Source organism: Cadophora gregata, assembly GCF_030347475.1.
Source record: "Cadophora gregata isolate MNR1 chromosome Unknown scaffold_9, whole genome shotgun sequence".
In the NCBI taxonomy this organism is placed as follows: domain Eukaryota; kingdom Fungi; phylum Ascomycota; class Leotiomycetes; order Helotiales; family Ploettnerulaceae; genus Cadophora; species Cadophora gregata.
In genome coordinates, this window is record NW_026695932.1 from 698,820 (window position 1) to 717,017 (window position 18,198).

The 18,198-nt window shown below is 48.1% G+C and overlaps 5 protein-coding genes across 5 annotated transcripts; 3 read left to right on the forward strand and 2 right to left on the reverse strand.

Annotated features, from left to right (window-relative positions):
* Positions 1 to 152: 152 nt before the first annotated feature.
* On the reverse strand, positions 153 to 2,571 carry ONS95_014554 (uncharacterized protein). Its single transcript, XM_058508212.1, has 4 exons — positions 1,621 to 2,571; positions 1,395 to 1,563; positions 1,134 to 1,324; positions 153 to 991 (listed from the first exon to the last, which is right to left on the reverse strand). The coding sequence occupies exons 1-4, from the start codon at positions 2,213 to 2,215 to the stop codon at positions 936 to 938; spliced, it is 1,011 nt and encodes a 336-aa protein (XP_058355894.1). The 5' UTR covers positions 2,216 to 2,571; the 3' UTR covers positions 153 to 935.
* A 677-nt stretch (positions 2,572 to 3,248) lies between these two features.
* Positions 3,249 to 3,742, forward strand: ONS95_014555 (uncharacterized protein; the record flags this gene model as incomplete). The annotated part of the gene is made up of 2 exons (XM_058508213.1): positions 3,249 to 3,576; positions 3,688 to 3,742. The coding sequence occupies exons 1-2, from the start codon at positions 3,314 to 3,316 to the stop codon at positions 3,740 to 3,742; spliced, it is 318 nt and encodes a 105-aa protein (XP_058355895.1). The 5' UTR covers positions 3,249 to 3,313.
* Positions 3,743 to 3,948: 206 nt separating this feature from the next.
* On the forward strand, positions 3,949 to 5,019 carry ONS95_014556 (uncharacterized protein; the record flags this gene model as incomplete). The annotated part of the gene is made up of 3 exons (XM_058508214.1): positions 3,949 to 4,098; positions 4,165 to 4,617; positions 4,669 to 5,019. The coding sequence occupies 3 exons, from the start codon at positions 3,949 to 3,951 to the stop codon at positions 5,017 to 5,019; spliced, it is 954 nt and encodes a 317-aa protein (XP_058355896.1).
* Positions 5,020 to 6,812: 1,793 nt separating this feature from the next.
* Positions 6,813 to 9,121, forward strand: ONS95_014557 (uncharacterized protein). The gene is made up of 2 exons (XM_058508215.1): positions 6,813 to 8,309; positions 8,416 to 9,121. Exons 1-2 carry the CDS (start codon positions 7,333 to 7,335, stop codon positions 9,029 to 9,031), a joined length of 1,593 nt encoding a protein of 530 aa, XP_058355897.1. The 5' UTR covers positions 6,813 to 7,332; the 3' UTR covers positions 9,032 to 9,121.
* A 2,573-nt stretch (positions 9,122 to 11,694) lies between these two features.
* Positions 11,695 to 16,789, reverse strand: ONS95_014558 (uncharacterized protein). The gene is made up of 4 exons (XM_058508216.1): positions 16,128 to 16,789; positions 15,538 to 16,022; positions 13,681 to 15,475; positions 11,695 to 13,628 (listed from the first exon to the last, which is right to left on the reverse strand). Exons 3-4 carry the CDS (start codon positions 15,100 to 15,102, stop codon positions 13,089 to 13,091), a joined length of 1,962 nt encoding a protein of 653 aa, XP_058355898.1. The 5' UTR covers positions 15,103 to 15,475; positions 15,538 to 16,022; positions 16,128 to 16,789; the 3' UTR covers positions 11,695 to 13,088.
* Positions 16,790 to 18,198: the final 1,409 nt, after the last annotated feature.

The window sequence follows — 18,198 nt, forward strand, 5'->3', positions numbered from 1 at the left end:
TCAGGGGGCCTCCAAAGCGGAAAATCCCCAGAAAATGGAGAGTGCAACCTTTTATGCACGGGGTTCTTGTTTAGTTTCAAGCCATACAGTGTAAGGACGAATAAAGTTAGGGAGGGGATTACCAGCTTTTCGTCCCTGGGAATTGGAACTCTGGAAGAACTACGCAGGGTATCTTAACCATTCAGTACCTATCAGTGGTCGTCTATTTTCAAGGTGCGTCCACCTGGCCGAAAGGAGCCAATGGAGAGTTCTCGCATCTACTCCTCTACTGGTCCTCGATTGCAATGTTGCGCTTCATGCATATGAGCCACCTCATCGCTCGTTTACGTTCCTTCCCACTGTCCTCATCTCTAGCATTCTGTGCTTTTCTACCTTCGAGCTCCCCGAAATCGCATTTTTACACTGTGATCAAAGTTCGTCTTACTTCTTCACTCGGACTACAGTGGCCACCTATTGGCTTTCAACTTTTCAGGTATCGAAGGCAGGGCCCCAGTGGTCTTGCTGACAATGGAAGAACCACCTCCAATTACTTGTAGATTTGCAGCAGCTCGACTAGTTAGTTTCTTTTTCGCTATTTTGTCCTTTCCAATGAACTGGGAACACGTGTCGGACAATATTACGTCTTCGGAACCAAGACTACTTCCAAATTTACTTGCAGGAAATGAGAAATTGTTGTTATAAAGAAATGGAGTACGCCGCTGTTAGCTAAAGATCGTATTAAACTCGTATACATGAAAGCAAAACAAATAAACAGAAACAGTTGATGTCAGCAAGAAGGTAGTTTGCATGGGAAATTCCTGTACGATCAACCCGCTTGATGAAATGTCGAGATGTTCGTCATAAAGTCGTCACGTACAAAAAATGTACGATTCATGCCATTCAAGCAGAAAAAGAAAAAGAAAAGCCTCGAAACGATTGATCTCCAAGCTTCAATCCTAGTTGCCACCCACACTCGCAACCTTTGGCGTGATTTCGTAAATGCCAGCACGTCCTGCACGTTAAGATTTTGTGTGGTTAGCCTTGGAACTACACGTTTCAACTTTGCAGCTTGGTAAGAGCGGAAACACTCCTCAAAAGGAAGTCGGCTACATGTATTCCGCTTTGGTCACTTGCTTTTGAAGAAATTTACTTACCATAGGTGTCAGCATATTGAGGCCGAATGTAGTCCTCCACAGTAACTGCGGCATACTTCTCCTCCTCTTCATTCTCACGGCAATTCTCGATGCATTTGATGATGAAGTCGGGGTTTCCATTGAAGTTGGCGGGAATGGAGTAGCGTTCAACCCCAGAGTAGTTGACTACACGATGGACGACGGATCGATATCTATATGATGCAAATTAATATCAGCAGTTGAGGGGGCTCTATGCGGCTCAATATGAGTTATTGGACTCACTCGTCGTTAGTCCACTGTTGGAACATATTACCCAAGTTGATCACATAGGCACCTTCTACGGGTGGAACAGCAGCCCATTGCTTTGACTCGTCATCCCAGACCTCGAGGCCAGGGACATCACCTTGGAGCAAAAGAGTCAGGGCACCGAAATCACGATGTGCACCAAGACCTGTGAGCAATAATTTGTTAGTCTAAGTCTGCCTAGTATCTGTATCGGACAACTGACCTCTTTGGAGCGCGTGTGAGTCTGTTGGCTGAGGAGGATAATGCAACATCTTGAAGAAGCACATTGGATCCTTGGAGAACTCGTCGAAGAAGTTCTTCTTGTATCCCAAAGACACGGCAAGAGCTCGCATGATATGCTCTCCGAGTTCCATGATGTGCTTTAAATAAAGCATGCAGGTCTCCCTGAATGGGTCTCCCAAGCTTTCAGGCCAAAGGTTAGGACCATGGGCGAACTTGCCGCCAGCAACCTGTGGGTGATCAAGAGGGAGGTCGCGACCAAGGTAATAGCCCTCTTTCAGGTCAGGAGCAGTGTTGGCTTCAATCATCTGGGAGGCCATCCTCTGGTATCCGCGGTTGTACTCATTCTGGGACTTGTCTAACTTTAACTTTTCCTCTAGAGGCAGTTCGAAAAATTGTTTCGACAGCTCAAGTATCTCGCGTTGAAGAGAGAGGGGGATGGTATGATTGATGATCTGGAAAAAGCCTTGTGTCAAACAAGCGTCACGGATCTGGGAGGCACATCGTTGCATCCGCTCATCGTCTCCTGATAGGAAGTCGCTAAAGTCGATAACTGGAGGAGCTCTTGGCGATGACATTTTATTGAAGCTTTGTGGTGGATTGGGATCTTAAGAAGTTTAAAATTGATAATCTGAAGGAGACTTGGTTGTCTTGGTTGGTTTCTTGTGATATAATGGTTGATGATTTTGAAATTCAAATTGCTCGGCTCACAAGCTTCTTGTATACCTTTTCCACATCCCTTCCATCGCGGTCCATGGCATCATCTTCGTTATGACGTTTCAACGTTTCCAAGTTGTGAGCCACCCCCCACTCCCCTTCATGCCTACAAGCTGATCGGATATCGCGAGTTGATCGAATATCGTGAGTAGATCTGAATTGCCACAAAGAACGACGTCACCCACGGGCTTCAATCAAGTGCTTACTCTGTCCAAGTGCCTCACGGGATAATTTGGTGGTGTAAATGGGTAAACATGTGCGTCCTGGAGCCAGTCTCGCATAATGCAGGGGGTTCAAGGACGACGCCACACCATCACACGGCACCACTTGAGTCACATCGTCTGCACAAGCATGAATTAAAAGCTAAGGAGGAGAATCTGAAGACCTTACGAAGCTAAACTACCAGAGGAAGTTTTTTTTTTCTAGTATTGTCTTCTCCTCACTCAAATTTTACACTCAATCAGATCTGTTCGTGTCTTGCCAAAGTGGATTCTGCCCACTCGCTTCGCGATCTGATGTAAACAGATCGGCGCTATCCTTGATCAGCTACTGCCAGACACAAAACAAGATAGAGATCTGCCAAAAACGCGAAACAACCTCTCTTTAACTCCATATAAGGTATGTTTATTTGTGATCAAATCAAGAGTGTTTATTGTGATTACTGTACATAAAACTCAGCCAATGTTAGACGAGCTCAGCAGCAAAATTCTATCCCTGATACTGCATCCTAGATTGATAGATGCGCTGGGATGTATTGCATTGTGCCGCATCGAGAAAGATTTCTTGACACATAGCAATCACGCAATTCCCCATGTCGCATTTCCCGCAGCACGGGTATTCAAGTTCTGGACCGTGGGGTGATTCTAAGTCCTTCGATCACCTCAGCTGACCAGGCACAGAAAGCGTATGCGAGGACAACAGTCCGATTTGCTTGAAAGGACAAAGTCGCCGGGAATAACATGAGCAATCCGGGTTTACTGCTCAGCGCAGCTGTTTTGAGTCTTGACGTCGTCATTCTCATCATCCCTACCGAGTGCGAATTGGATGTGGAAGTCCATGGGGTGGAGAAACTAATCAAAACACGGGGTACAGACCATGTCGAGATGATTGGACAGCGGACACGACACATCAGCCCCGGCGGTCCGTCCCTAGCCTGCATGCGTCCAACCATGCAGAATTTCATGCAGACGGAAGTGAAAGCCGCACGAGTTTTGTCTGACAGGTAAGCTTAGCGCACCACTGGAGATCTGGGTGAAGACAACGTGTGGGACATTGAGGGGAAATAATCTGGAAGCAGCATGCATGCATGGAATATCAACTGAACAGGGCTTAGTCTCTCCTGTGCGTACACGGAAAGATCCCAGATGGAGAAAGACCAGGCTGGCTGAAATGACATGATTGATCTGACCGGCTACTCAATATGCAAGCAATATCATGCTCGGTGCGTTAAGCTAGGCCTTGCATACGTTAATAACGCTTTCTCTCAAGCGTTGGGGATACATGACCACCTTGATTTTGATTGTGGATTTATTTCTTCATCTTGGAACGAAACATCCACCCGATTTATCTCAAACGCAAACACTGTTGTGTTACAATGTCTCAAATGGTGGCGAACCCAACAAGAAGCCGAATGGTGTCTTCCGGACGGGCATTCGATCCTCAAAACCCCTACGAGAATTGGCCATCCTACGCCGAATTGCCTCTCGACCCGTCTTACCCTACCAAGGCCGCATGGGGAGTCTGGGTAAGCCCAAATTCATATCATTTTCGATAATTTGTGATAGTTTATGATACTGACAAGTAGTCGCAGGGTGCTGATGATGTTCATGGTGCGCTCAACCACATAACACAGGTAACCATCAAAACGGCCGCCACAGAAGAGATTCAAACGGGACAAGCTTTCAACCTGAACCTCGAACTGAACTTCATTCCACGACCTATCCTGGCAAGACGCAAGCCCACCATTCATCTGGTCAAGCCAGGCCCTCAGTCCAATGACGATGTCATCACGCTGAACACCCAGGCTTCAACCCAGCTCGATGGGTTGCGCCACTATCCATACAGCGAGCCTGTGGAGAATAGAAGTCGAACATATCGCTTCTACAATGATCTCATCACCAACTATGAGGAAATCATTGGCGGGAATATGACCGACGTATTGGGGATCCAACAGGCAGCTGACAAGGGCATTGCTGCTAGAGGTATCTTACTGGACTACAAGGGATGGATGGACAGCAAGAACATGTCCTTTGATCCGCTCAAGGTAAGCAAAACACCTCCTCGGGGAATGACTTGAACTCAAACGTAAGTATAGGCACATGCAGTCGCCGTGTCCGACCTGGACAAGGTCGCCGAATGGCAGGGTTTAAAGGGTGACTGGGCAAGACCAGGAGACATCCTACTTGTGCGTTTTGGCTGGATTGAAGCCTTCAGCAAGCTTGATGACAACCAGCGACAAGCCATAGTTCTCGGCTCAGGGGAATACATTGGTGTTCCGGCTTCGCCTGCCACCGCTGAATGGCTGTGGAGTAAGAAGCTAGCAATGGTAGGTGGCGACAACCCTGCGTTTGAAGAGCATCCTGTTGCAGTACAAGACTTTGACGGGGAAGAGAGAAGTCTTCACCAGATTATGATCTCTGGCAAGTTCCCCTACTGCTCAAAATGATAACGAAGCCAGTGCTAATTGTACTTCAGGTTGGGGCCAGGGTATCTTGGAGTTCATCGACTTGGAGAAACTTTCAGCTGCTTTGCATGCAAGTAACAGGTCTCATTTCTTCTTGACTGTTCAACCCCTGAATGTTAGAGGTGGAATTGCGTCGCCACCTAACGCCATGGCCTTGATATAGGAGGCGAGGAATGAGCGAAGACAAGATTTGATGTGTATTTTGCACACTCAATTATTTTGGGGCTCACAGCTACTACTGAACTGTATCTGAATGCGTTTAATTTTCATCTATTTCTTCTTTATTTTGAGCAAAATATCAGTTCCACTTAGCTTCTACACTCGCTTTCGAGAGTCGTTCAACCAAGTGATCTTGTATTTATCATTACCACATGATGGCAATTTGACTAGAACAGCTTTTTTCAATATCTGGGTGTCGAGAAGAGACATCTTGATTACGGTACCAATGACTCTCAGCGATTGTGAGTGACAATTGAATGAAATCTTGCCCAATTACACATGATCTTCAAGGATTCTAGTGGCCCTAATGTCTCATCTCAATATCGGGCTCCAAATCCGACCCGAATAGACTGTCACATCCTTCTCTTTTACGTCCGTATGCCATCGTTATTTGACCATCGAGTCGGACTTTCGGAATCTAAACCTCCAAGGCTTTGCCACACAAGGGGGGACGTAGCACCAACGGAAATAGTGTGAAGTCCTCGTCCATTCCCGTTCAGGCTCAATGCGGCTTCCATGTAGACCGACTTAAGCGCTCTTTGCGTCCCAGCTGCATGGTTGTCATTTCGTTCCCGAGCATGGCACCATGATTGGTGGCCGTTCTCAACGCATGCAAGGTCCTGACAGTACTGTCGATCTGTTGATTGGCACTTTAAGCATACACGACCGAAAATGTTATGCTTCAAACCTGCATCGTGCAATATGTGCCTGGGAGGAACAAGAAATTCTCTGCTGAGTGGCGTCAATATCGCGTAAGGCTTGCAGCAGCCTACAACGGCAATGTTTTAGTGGGTGGACATGACGTGCAGCCGTTTAATATGGGAATGATCCGATTTCCTATGGGTGTACAGAGAATGCAGGTTTCATTCCACCCTTCTGTCCTTTGGTTTCCTTGAGGTGCAGATTTATTTGGATGCCCCCACGTAAGCGTGTATGCGTGTGGCTCACATTCAATCACCATGCATCGGTCTCAATTTACCCCTCCACATGTAAAAAATGCTTCCTTTGATTGGGCCATGGCAATAAAGGAGAATTCTGGCAGATTTGACTTTGTGCGGGGATAGCCGCAGCAAGACGAAATGCTGAGATCTGTGACATTTGCAAAATTTTGGAAACTGGTGAATTGTATCAATTAGCTATTACGGTAAGGAAATATCTACCCAAGAACTTTGAGATCTCTATATGTGCTTGAAAAAATGTACGATGTTTGAATTAAGTCTTTATCTTAACTTTTATTTCTGGCGAGAATGTACATATTGCTAACTTCTATTGTTGATGAATCCCCGTCACATTTCTATGCCCAACAGGGCGTAATTGGACAAGGGCTATGGCCTTGTTTCTTGCCCAATGTAGTCAAAGATCTCTTAGGAATAAAACACAGCAGCTAATTGGCCTTTTTTCACATATTAATCGAGACAGAGGTGTCATGACGGATATGATCTGAGGTCTCTCGTCAACTTCGGAAATGGCCTTCCGTGACGTCAGGATACTGCATGGCAGGATCTTACACCTTTCAGTAACTTTAGCAGTCGGTGAATGTAACATCACACAGCAATGATCTCACAGCAAGCTTGGCCGACCGGAAGATCAACGTTGCGCTGCCCACCTAGGTAGTTAGAACGCCTTCTCGGGTATCTACTCCCCTTCAAGTACAGAGGGATCACCAAATGATAATCGCATTCATCTCATTCTTGAAGCAATCCGCACTTGAAATGATTAATCTGACATCCTGTAACTGTTTGTCGCCTTCCGTGGACGATGATCATGAAGATCACCAAGTTGTGTTGGGCATCATGATAGATGAAGGGAAGGGACTCAATGTATTTATATGATCCAAGTTTCCACACAGAACGAAGAATTTGCACACATCAATCATTCACACTATCTTCAAACGTTCTTAAACTCAATCTTCCATGAAACCACTCAATTCACTCGATTCACCCAACGCACCAAAATCAGCCAAATCACTCAATTCCCCAAAGTTACTCAGTTCACCTAGTCCATCCAGTCCACCCAGTTCACCCAATTCACCTAACTCCCTCAATTTACTCAACTCACTCAATCCACACCTTCAAGATGCATGTCGGTATTGTAGGCGCGGGCATTTCTGGACTTAGCGCTGCCATGCTTCTCCGTCGCAATGGCCACCAAGTTACTGTCTTTGAAGCCAGTTCTCGACTCGGAGGACGCATTTACACCCACAGATTTGGTAAAGGCACCGATGGCAGCGAAGTTTACTTTGAAGCTGGTGCAATGCGGATCCCTCGATCGTCACTCCATAAACCGGTATACGATCTCATCAAGTACCTCAACACGCACAACCCTCCGGAAATGAAGGTTAATTTGATACCCTATGTCCTTGAGCACAAAAACAACAAGGACTTCATCATGGGCCGAAAGCTCGATGTCGACGACGTTTTCTGGGGAGAAGCCCTAAATATCCCAGCAGAGTTTCTCAAAAGATCTCCCAGGGCTCTCCTCGAAGAAATAGTATTCCCTTGGCTGGCATTGTTACGACTGGATTTCGAAACCGGATTTCAGAAGCTACTAGAGTATGACGAATACTCATTCCGTGGATACCTTCGCAAGCAGGGATGGCCCCATGAGGTGATTGAGCACGTCGAGCTCACCACTAGCCAGACCAACCAGTATGACCTAAGCTTCACCGAACTCATCATGCAAAACCTCGACTTCGACACCAAGGATTGGTGCACTGTCCATGGAGGCATGTCCAATATGATAGATGCTTGTGCAAACATGGTCGGTCGCAACAACATTCGCTTGAATGCACCCGTTTGGAGTATTGCCGATGGCGACCACGACAATATTGAGGTCGAAGTCTCCGGGCACAGTAGTCGGGCGTATTCCTTTGATAAGGTTCTCCTCGCTATTCCGACAGGGGCTATAGCAAGCATTCAACAGCGGCCTCGGTGGTCTTTCATGAAAGAGCAGTCGTTTCGCGGGGCCTGGTTTGAGCCTCTGTACAAGATCGGCTTGCACTTTCGTACTCGATTTTGGGAGCATACACCGAAGCCATGCTTCGGGGGTCAAAGGTTAGTGATCACCTACGAATTTTCCTTGACGAGTAAATGGATCACTCGCGTTTCGAGTACTAGAGGGGTTTCTCTACGCATATGCTGACTGGATCGCGAATTGTAGTGCAACGGATTTACGTTTCAGGTGGATCGTCTACCCGTCTGACCACATAGGCAATACTGGCTCTGGCGTTCTGTTGCTCTATTGTTGGATGTCCGATGCTTTAAAGTGGGGCTCACTAACTCGCGAAGAGCGCATTCACATCTGTCTTCATGATCTCGCGAAGTACTTCGCCGATGATGATAATGTTGACGTTCATGACCAGTTCATGGAAGCCTTCGATATGCTATGGTCTAACGAGTCCTGCGGTGGTGATGCCATGTTCCTACCAGGTCAATTCACGCGTTTCCACGAGGTGGGGAAGAAGGCGGAGGGAAATGTCCATTTCGCTGGCGAGCATCTCTCCAAGCACCACACATGGATTGCAGGTGCGCTGGACTCGTCTCTGACATCGGTGAAGCAGATGACGGGCGGTGATGTACAAGGTTTGGGAACAGAACACGACTTTGTGCAGCCAAAGCTTCCGAAGACAACCGTGACAACACCTGCGATTGGGGCTCTGAGTCGGGCTAAGGACTTGTCGCTGGCACCTGCTCTGGCTAGCTCCATTCTTTCTTCTGTCTTGCCTAGCTTCATGATTCCTATGCACTTGAATGTTCAATACGTGGAGGTGTTTTAGCTCCTGACAGTCTTTTGTAGATAGGGAAGCAGGGTAGCACATGAAATAACGTAACTTGGGCAGGGGAGTTATGAAATTTGTAAATAGCTGGTTTTCCTCAATAAATTATACTACCTTTGTCATACCATTGACTACCTTCTGCTTATCTAAACGGAATCTCTCTCTAGAACTCTTCTGAGGTCCACCTTCAAACTCCTGTGCAGGGTGCATGATTGGTCCAGGTGTGCTCGCTTAAAATAGTGGTGTTTACCTACACTCCTAGCTAGGACCTCAAGGGTTCTTCTTATTTTCCTCTACAATTCATCGAGATCAAGGTGCAAAGTTTCTTCGTAACACCTAGGCCGCGCAGTCTGGATTTAACTGGTCGTTGGTAACTATTGTGACGTACCGCAACAATCGAAAGTTGCAATGTCCCCGAGAGGGATAGCTCAGGCGGAAAGTTACATGTAAAGCTAAAGTCGCGAATGATATCCAGACGTCAGTCTCTGATTTGTTAGTCTATGAGGTGGACCCCTTTATATATTCTGCGGCGGTATTCTTGCTTCAGATATGTCTTCCTCAATGCTAGGAACACCGCTTCTTTCGCACTATTAGGATACTAGAAAAACACGCTGGAGGGTAAGAGGATCTTTCCGATTTGAGTGTGGCAAGAGAAACTCATGTACGACTGATAGTAAAAAAAAAGGCTGAGAGAAACATGTAAGTATAGTAAAATCTGATAGTATGAGACGAAGAATGATCTACGAAACCTATAGGCTCTTTTTGTCCCCCTATGTCATGACGATACCATCTTTCAAGTAATATATGCATGCTTACCTGCTCGTAAAATGCCTAACGCTATGTGCTATTTTGAAAGATAGATTCTCCTTATGTTAGACGGTAAAACGTTAGGCGGCCAAACAATTTTTGATATCAGCACGATGATCAATCAATGGTGCAACCAGACCTTTCAACAGCCTCATCAAGACCGCCATCAAACCTTCGTCCTCCCTGAGCCTCCAACATCCCAAAAGTTCACCCCGCCATCTCTCTCAAGCCCGCCACAAGCATCATCCCAGTCCAATCTGGTGCGAAGTAAGGACAATTAGGTCCTACCCTTTTCGCTTTCCCATTGATCTAGTCATTGCTCTAGATCTAGATCTAATTGTTGTAGTAGTCTGTCCTTTCTTGGCAGTAAAACTCGGGATCTTAAAATTATTTTCTCGCGAAAGATCTATCGATAGCTACCTAGGCTGAGGTATCCGAAAAACAGGTGCAGCAGAGACTGAGTGATTTGAGTTGTACGTATTTCTCTAAGTTATTACACCGGTAATTTAGTTCTCCACTAGGAGTGAACACGAGATTTATTGGCTCATCAACCGGTCCATTGAAGAAAGGGAGCATATGAGTAATGACAAGGCAGAGAAATCAACTTCGTGGAAATGAGTTCGGCTCGTTCGGATAGGAAAGTGAGAGATATGATAGATAGATGCTGGATGCGGTTGAATAAAACGAGACATCAATTGATATTCCGCTGCTTCATGCAGGCCTAGCATCAAGAACTGACAGAAATACTAGCCGTCGAAGAAGTGAATTTCAAAACTACTTAGTAGATATGCCAAGAAGTACCGATGTCTACGTAGCTCATATACTACCCCTCACTTCCCTACCCCACCTTTCACCCCTCCAAAACACCCCGTCCCCCAGGCTACTCCCTGACTTCCAGTCTTAACACCACACCACAATAATCCACTTATCAAGCACTCACTTCAAGTCGAAGTCAGTTATCTTCTTCCCCCTCTCCTCACACCCGTCACCCGTCCCATCCATCATCCCTTCCTTCCACACAAAATCCCTCCATCCGATCCCTCAATTTCATCAGGGTCTAATCCCTCCCTCCGTCCCTCCCTTCCCATTTCCATCCCGTCCGTCCAAGGGAATAAGCTTAACCTCACCTCTCCAACATTTCCACCCCTTGCAGCGCAGGCCGCAGGCCGCAGCAGCTCACAGGCCGCTGTCAGTCGAGTCGTCTTCTCCAGTCCTCTTCCGATCAGTCTAACTAACCAACCCAGCCCAACCCAACCCAACCAGACAAACCCCTTGGGGGCCGAACCGCACCGCACCGCACACGGCACGGAGATATCTCCCCTCCTAGCCTCATCACTACTTCCCAGCATCTAGCCTGTCCTTTGCATTCAACCACAGCCAGAGCCAGCACCCTGAAAAATCCCTGAAAAATGCAAGCCGCCCGCCTCTCCAAAGCAGCCAGCCCGCGTAGATCATGACGCCATGATTGGGAGATGCAACCCCAGATACAGATACAGTTTATCGGACATCCCAACATCCGAGCAAGATCCAAGGATATTGATATCTGGTAGAGAAGGATCGACGACCAGCATTAAAATTGAGAGTTCAACCCGATTCGATGGTGGTAAACCTTGAGCTTGATGATCGATGATCCTCGATGGGGGGCGGCGGCTGCAGGATTGATGCTTGTTTGTGTTGGTGATGCGTTAGCGAGGATCCCTGGTGATGGATGGCTTGCGCGGGGTGTTGAGATGGCTCGGATGGACAGGTTCGGCCTTCGGACTGAGGAATGAATAGATTCAGTAATTCTTGAAGCAGAGCAAGGTGTAATTCGGATTTTAGATGTTAAATAATACTGAGTAGAAGTGGTAAATAAATAGGTATACTGCGCACACGAATAACCAATCCGAAGTCCCAAATCGCAAGGTATTTATTTTGTTACAATCTCGCAAATCCCTCCACCAGTCGCCGCCTATGCAGTATGAATTATCTATGTTGGTGAACTTACCTCCTCAATGTCTCCCAGCGCAACTCAAAAAATTGGCGACGCATATAGAAGCCCGGATCATGTTTGCCGTCCGGATCCTGTTTCCCATCTCCTCTTTACTGGATTCTTGACCACCCTCATCGCTTCGGAAACAGATCGTCCCGATGCTTGAGATGCACACCAACACACATAGTCCAAGACGAAATTGCCACACCACCACCTCGTTGAAGCACGATTCAGAATGCCCCTTCCTCTTCATCTCTATACCAGAATACTGATAGACCCATAAAAATTCAATATTAGAAATCGAACACAGACTAGGCAGAATGCAGACCTAATCCAAATCACCACAGCGCAGACTTCCGATGCAATCCACCACATAATAATACAAGATACGGTCCTTGGTTTCGCCCAAGGTGTGCTGGGCGAGCAAGCGTGTTCCATAGCGCGAGTAAGCAATGAACAAGCAGTTTAAAGACGGAGCAGACTATTGTATTGGTTACAGTTCCATATCTGTATGAACGAATTCTCCTTTCTCCAGCGTACTAATGGCCAAACAATAACACCAAGCCAAATGCAATGTAACTTCAACATAAAGAACATGAGGGATATCTGGTACTGATAAATAATATGATAGAGACAATAGAAGGAAATATGACGATATTGTAGATTAGCACACAAATGAGCAGGACAACGCCAATACCAAAACAAACCCTAATTATCAGGTATATGCTACACTCCCCTGAATATGCAGCCCGCTCATGGATCGTTGAACGCCACCAAAGACTCCTGACAGCCAGACCTTGACCTTGGCCAGGACTTAAGTCCAAGAATGCCATCCCCTGACCTGAACCCAACCCAAATCCCCCACCATAAACAAATGCATGATGCGAAAAGGATATCTAATGTCTGCTGACTGTTGCAAGATAAACAAGGTATTGCTGTTGAGAAAACAAGTAATGAGAACTAGAACGAGTTCTACTCGATTCGACTCAGTGTTTGGGGCGTCATGGAAGTGAAGATGATGACTCCGTCCAGGAAGAGGGTGTCCAGGCAACCGTCGAATGGGAGGACGAAGACCTATCATCGTGATATCGATATCACGAATCCAATGATGAGTCCAACTCGCAATATCGACCAGGTTGCAAGATGTTGTGCAGAGGGTATGCGCATGTGAGGGAATACGAGATCGGACTAGGATTGAGACGCGCTAAACCACGGATCATCTGATTTGTCGAGGACACCCTCAACATCCGCCCTCGCCAATCATCGAGCGCACGCAACTCACGTACGCGGCATCTGCTGACTCTGGCTTTGTTGCTGCGCTGATAATATCCTGGCGATCCTGTTGTCACCCCCTGCAGCCGCCGACTCCGCGGTATTTCGATGATTTGGATAGTTCAAGTTTTGCAAGTGGGTAGAAGTGCCGCCGGCAGTCGCAGAGCCAGCTTCGCCAAACATGTCCCATGAGCCTCGATGGCTAGGGTTGCCCAAAGTTTGATATTGATTTGGTGTTTGCATGTGATGCTGTCCTCCTTGCCAGTGGCTCGGTCCTTCGTGGGGGTGTTGTGGCAGTCGAAGATCAGAAGGACCACCTTGAAGAGCCATGGACTTCTGGTCGTGAGGCGAGACAATTCGAGCGGGAATATTGGAATTGTAGGCCGAAGGGGTTGAGCCAGATATCGATCGGGGAGAGACTCCTCCATGATGGTCACTTGCGTATGATGCGATGCCCGCATTGGATCCGTCGGGGCCATTCCCTGACGAACTGAATGGCGTCAGAAGTGTCGGTCCTGGAGGCAGTGTCGAGGATGGGCTAGCAGACTGGTCCAACGTCAGCATCTGAACTACGGTCAACATCGCGCGCAACACTTACGTATTTACCAATGATCTTCTTCAACGCGGAAGCCAGATCTTTCCAGTGGAAGACTTTGACATCTTTCTCGATGTTTCTTGGTTTCGGTGCCGGGAAAGCCATGATGACCTTGAAAAATTCTTCACTGTCAGGCTTCCCTTTGGATACAGTTAGTGGCCGGAATCCTTCCAAGTTCCTCCGTATCCGGTTCTTTTCCTCCACTGTAAATCGAGCAGCCACTAGTTGTTCCAACAGATAAATTGTGTCAACGCTTGTAACGAAACACTCATTCTTCTCCTCCCAGTATATGCAGCTGATACAGACGCTGTTCGGAGGTCGATCGTCTGGTGAAACAGCTTGGAAGGTCGTCGTAATTGTACTTCCTGACTGTGACCGTCTGAAATGGACAAGTCGTCTTCTCGACTCGAATTCTTCGTCTGACCAATGTGCTGCCATCTCATCCAGATCTCCCGTAATCTCTAATTTCGCTTTCTGGTGGTACAAAGCATAAGCGTTGAAGGGGCCCGGATGACCTCCGTGCGGGGTAGATGCTGGACTCGGTGTACTTTGTTGAAGTGTCGAAGTCCTAATTAGGGGTGGGTTTGCCGTTGACGCAGGTGTCGGCAGCGACCCTAGACTTGGCCGTTGTCCCCCTAGACTTGATTGTATACCTGGACTCCGTGCCATCGAAGCATTTGCGTAGGAACCCCAGTTGCCCGCTTGGGGCGACTGTGCCTTGATCGTTGGCGGAGATGCTGCAGCGGACGTTGAATAGTATCCTAGATTCCGTGCTTGTTGTCCCTGGTAACCTCCCGCGGGACGACCGTATTGTGGAACATGATTGTTGTAGCTGTTGCTACTGGGCTGGAGGTAAGGTGAGAATGTTTGAGTTGCCTCGGTTTGAGCATAGCTATAAGTGCCGTACTCCTCTTTTGGCCTCAGATGTTGACTAGAAGTTCGCTTCAGAGGACTTCTCATCAGATCAGTGGAATCCGTGGAAAGCTTCCGCTTCCTGGAATTCTCCTGTGTCATGGTATTCTCGTTCTGGCCATCAATGAACGTAAACTGTCCAGCATCTACTTTCTCAATCGCGTCTCCGTCGCCAGTCTCCATGAACATGCATAGAGGGACTACTGAAGAGCTCCATCCGGTTACACTGAAGGGTGGAACTTCAGCAGTCACTGTGTATGAGCAGACAGCTCCTTGCTGGCTCACTTTCTGTAAAGACGCAGGGCATTTGCGTTGTCCAAACATCAGAGAGAAAACGGGCGCAGTATCTGTGATCAGCTCGTACAGAGATGTGATATAAACGTAAATCTTGGTGCCAGATGTTCCTCTTTGGGGAGTGTACGATGTTATCTCTGGTACCGTAGTCCCCACGTTCAAGTAAGGACCAGATTGGTCGTCATAAGGAGTCCGCACCTGATTCGGAGGGTATGCCATGGGTGTCAGCTGAGGCGCCGTCTGGTAGACTGGGGCGGTAGTTGATGCCGGACCGGGGGGTTGAGAGCCATAGCTAGGGGCAGCGTAAGGAAAAGTGTTGTCGGGGTAACTTCGCCCAGAATCATAGCCTGCTGAATTGTAAGTAAACTTGGATACCACAAATACGCATTGTAGAATCCCGCCTCAAAATGAACATACCATGAAGCTGTGGCGGTTGCGCTTTCCCGTAGGCAGACATGGAGAGGGAATCCTTTGGGGAATCCGCCCTGGCCACAAGGCCGCCCTCGTACCCTTCTTCGTGAAAAGCCGCAGTCTCGGGCGACGCGTACGAATCGTCGAGTATAATCGGTCTGTTCGAGGAAGGGGGTTCAGGCTGTGTTCAAGTGTTAGTGAGAATTCGAGAAAACCCGTCACAGCTTCAGAGGATGCACCTACGTCGAACAGTCTGTACGTTGAATATGCCAGTTTGGCGGTGGTAAAGGTAAAAGCTCAAAAGCGAGCAGCGAGGAGAAACAACCCAATTTCTGACGAAAGTCTGTGGTGGATATTGGAGTGTTGCGTAAGGTTGTGCCGTTCCATGGAATGTGGAGGAAATTGACCAAACGCTACTGCCAATGTGACAACTCCGACAAGCACTTCGTGCAGATCTCAGCCCAAATTTGCCCTCTCTTCGGAGAACCGTTCACGGGGCAGCCGTTTTGGCTTCCTTTGAACGTGGAAGGCTGAAGGTGTCGTCCAGTGTCAAACTAGACAGAAGAGCCGAGAGTTGCAGAATAGATTGGAAAGAAGTATTAGACGATGGGACTTTCACTGCGCTTACTATCCGAATCTTGTACCAAGTCAACGAGTGGCGGTTTTCTCTATTTGAATGGAGGTCTCGGGAGGCTGAAACTAAGAATAAAGTATTGCAAGTAATCGCCCTATATTGACAACGGGTCAGCCGGATTTTGGGCAAAGTGTTGCAGCGATGAAAGGCTGGCAGCTACTGGGATTCGTTCATAGCGGAAGAGTTCTGAATCACTTACTGATGAAGAGACAAAGACTTGAAGCTGTTGATGCTCAACCAGTGGTCGGGGTCTCTTGAACTTATGCAGCTACCCGTAGAGAGATGAACCTGTTCGGATGGGCGGTCAGAGTCAGTTTATGCTATGCGGTCCGGTCTGTACGGGTGGTTGTCATGATCATGCTTGTAAGTACCGGGTGACAACAGACAGTTCGCAAAGATTGGGAAATGTTGTTGGAGCAGGAGGGGAAGTGTAAACGGACAGGAGATGTGCGCAAGCTTAATGGCAGATGGGACCAGGGTCCTTGCTCGAGCGGCGCCAAGGTAGGTAGGTGCTGGGTAGGGGAGGGCAGGGAAGGGGAGGTGGAGCGGAAGGTTCCAAGACTAAGACTAAGACAAGACAGATGCGTGCGCACAGATGACAGTTAAGTGCCAGGCAAGGGGGCCTGAAAAGGGCAAGGAGAGTGGATCGCGAACAGGCAGGTAATGAGTAATAATGGGGAAGTGACAGATGCATAGGCAGGAAACGGATAGGGCGAGACTTACAGGCAACGTACGGTATTAGCGTATTTATTATTATGATTGGAGGTCAGTAGGTAAGGTATGTCGATGCCGGTAGCGTGAGGCAAGGTAGCGTAAGGTAGCGTAGCGTACCGTAGGTGGGTGGTGGGTGGTGGGTGGTGGGTGGTGGGTGGTGGGGTCGAGAGAGCAGAGTAGCTCCTCTCAACTCAACTGCGGCTTTTCAGTAGTGCCAGAAAGGGAGTGCAATAGTGCAATAGTGCAAACGACAGCGCCAGCAGTGTTGAAATGGCCTGCAAATATAAGCGCAGGAGCAAGTGCAGCAGACAGTCCGGATAGGGTAGATAGAGACAGAGCAAGCTGGCGCCAAGCTTGTGGGCTCTCCACTTAGATCTCGTGCTGGGTAGGCGGCTGATGGCTGAGATTCTCAATCAGGCCACGCCCCCAAACGGATGATGCTCGATTTGCAGCCTTCTGGATTCTTGCTGGCTGAAAACACGCAAATTGCCACTGCACACGGAAAGGGAGCTGGACAAGTTAAGTGGGGTTCCGGTGCGTGCCGAGAGTCAGTCCTTGAGCCTCTTTCTGAACGATCCGTACCGCTGTCTCTCTGTCCGGCCGTCTGTCTGTTCGTGGTCTACTGTCTTATGGGCGCTCGCGAGCGGGAATATGCTGTGACTTGTGGAGAGGGTGCTGTGCACTTCCGGTAACCAAACCACAGTAATCCGGGGCAGCTGAACACAACTGATCTAAGCTGTGGCCGGTTTCTCGTAAGGAGGATCTGGAAAGCGGGGGAATGTATCCTGATCAGGCCAGATGCTTTACAGCCTTCTGTCGAATATGCCTCGGCCTTGTTGAAGAGCTGAAAGCAAGAATGGAGATTAGAGACGACGTGGGGGGATCGCGCCTTTAAAGATATAATTCGGGCTGCAAGTCCAATCGCTGTGGCATACAGGAGAGTAAAAAGACGTTGAGATGTTGAGACTCGGGGAAACTTATAGTATATGCGCGCCGCCAAACGAACGAATGAGCTGGGCACAAATTAGGATTATAAGTAGGCGACGGACATGAAGCTCGAGATTTTCCAGCAGAAGGAAATCTCAAAGGCGTCTTCTGGAAGGCGCGCGCTGTAGGGAGACGAGAAGGAATTACTGGTAGTTGTTCCAAGGAGACGGTGGTCTGGATGAGGATGGCCTGAAAATGTGGAAGCGTTTCTGCGGGTTGTATGTCTGTCTGGTATGATATGTCTGCCCCTTTCCGCAGCCCGCATATGGTGAAAAGGAGTTGGTGTGATTGAGAAGCAGCAGAGGCGTCCTGAGGTTGGGCGCAGATACGTCTGTCTCTTGGATCTGGGGCTGGAGCTGGAGCTGGAGCTGGAGCTGGGATTAAAGGAGGACACGCGCGGATTGGATATGGATATTGATTCGGTTTTTTCCTTCCTTTTCTGTATCAAGTTGCGGTGGAGGTAGGCGCAACCAAGTATTCCAGGTTAAGTCGAGTCGAGGGCTCTCTCTATCTCTATCTTTCTCTGTCTCTCTCCCTATCCCTCTCTCTCTGTTTCTCCAAAGTATTGT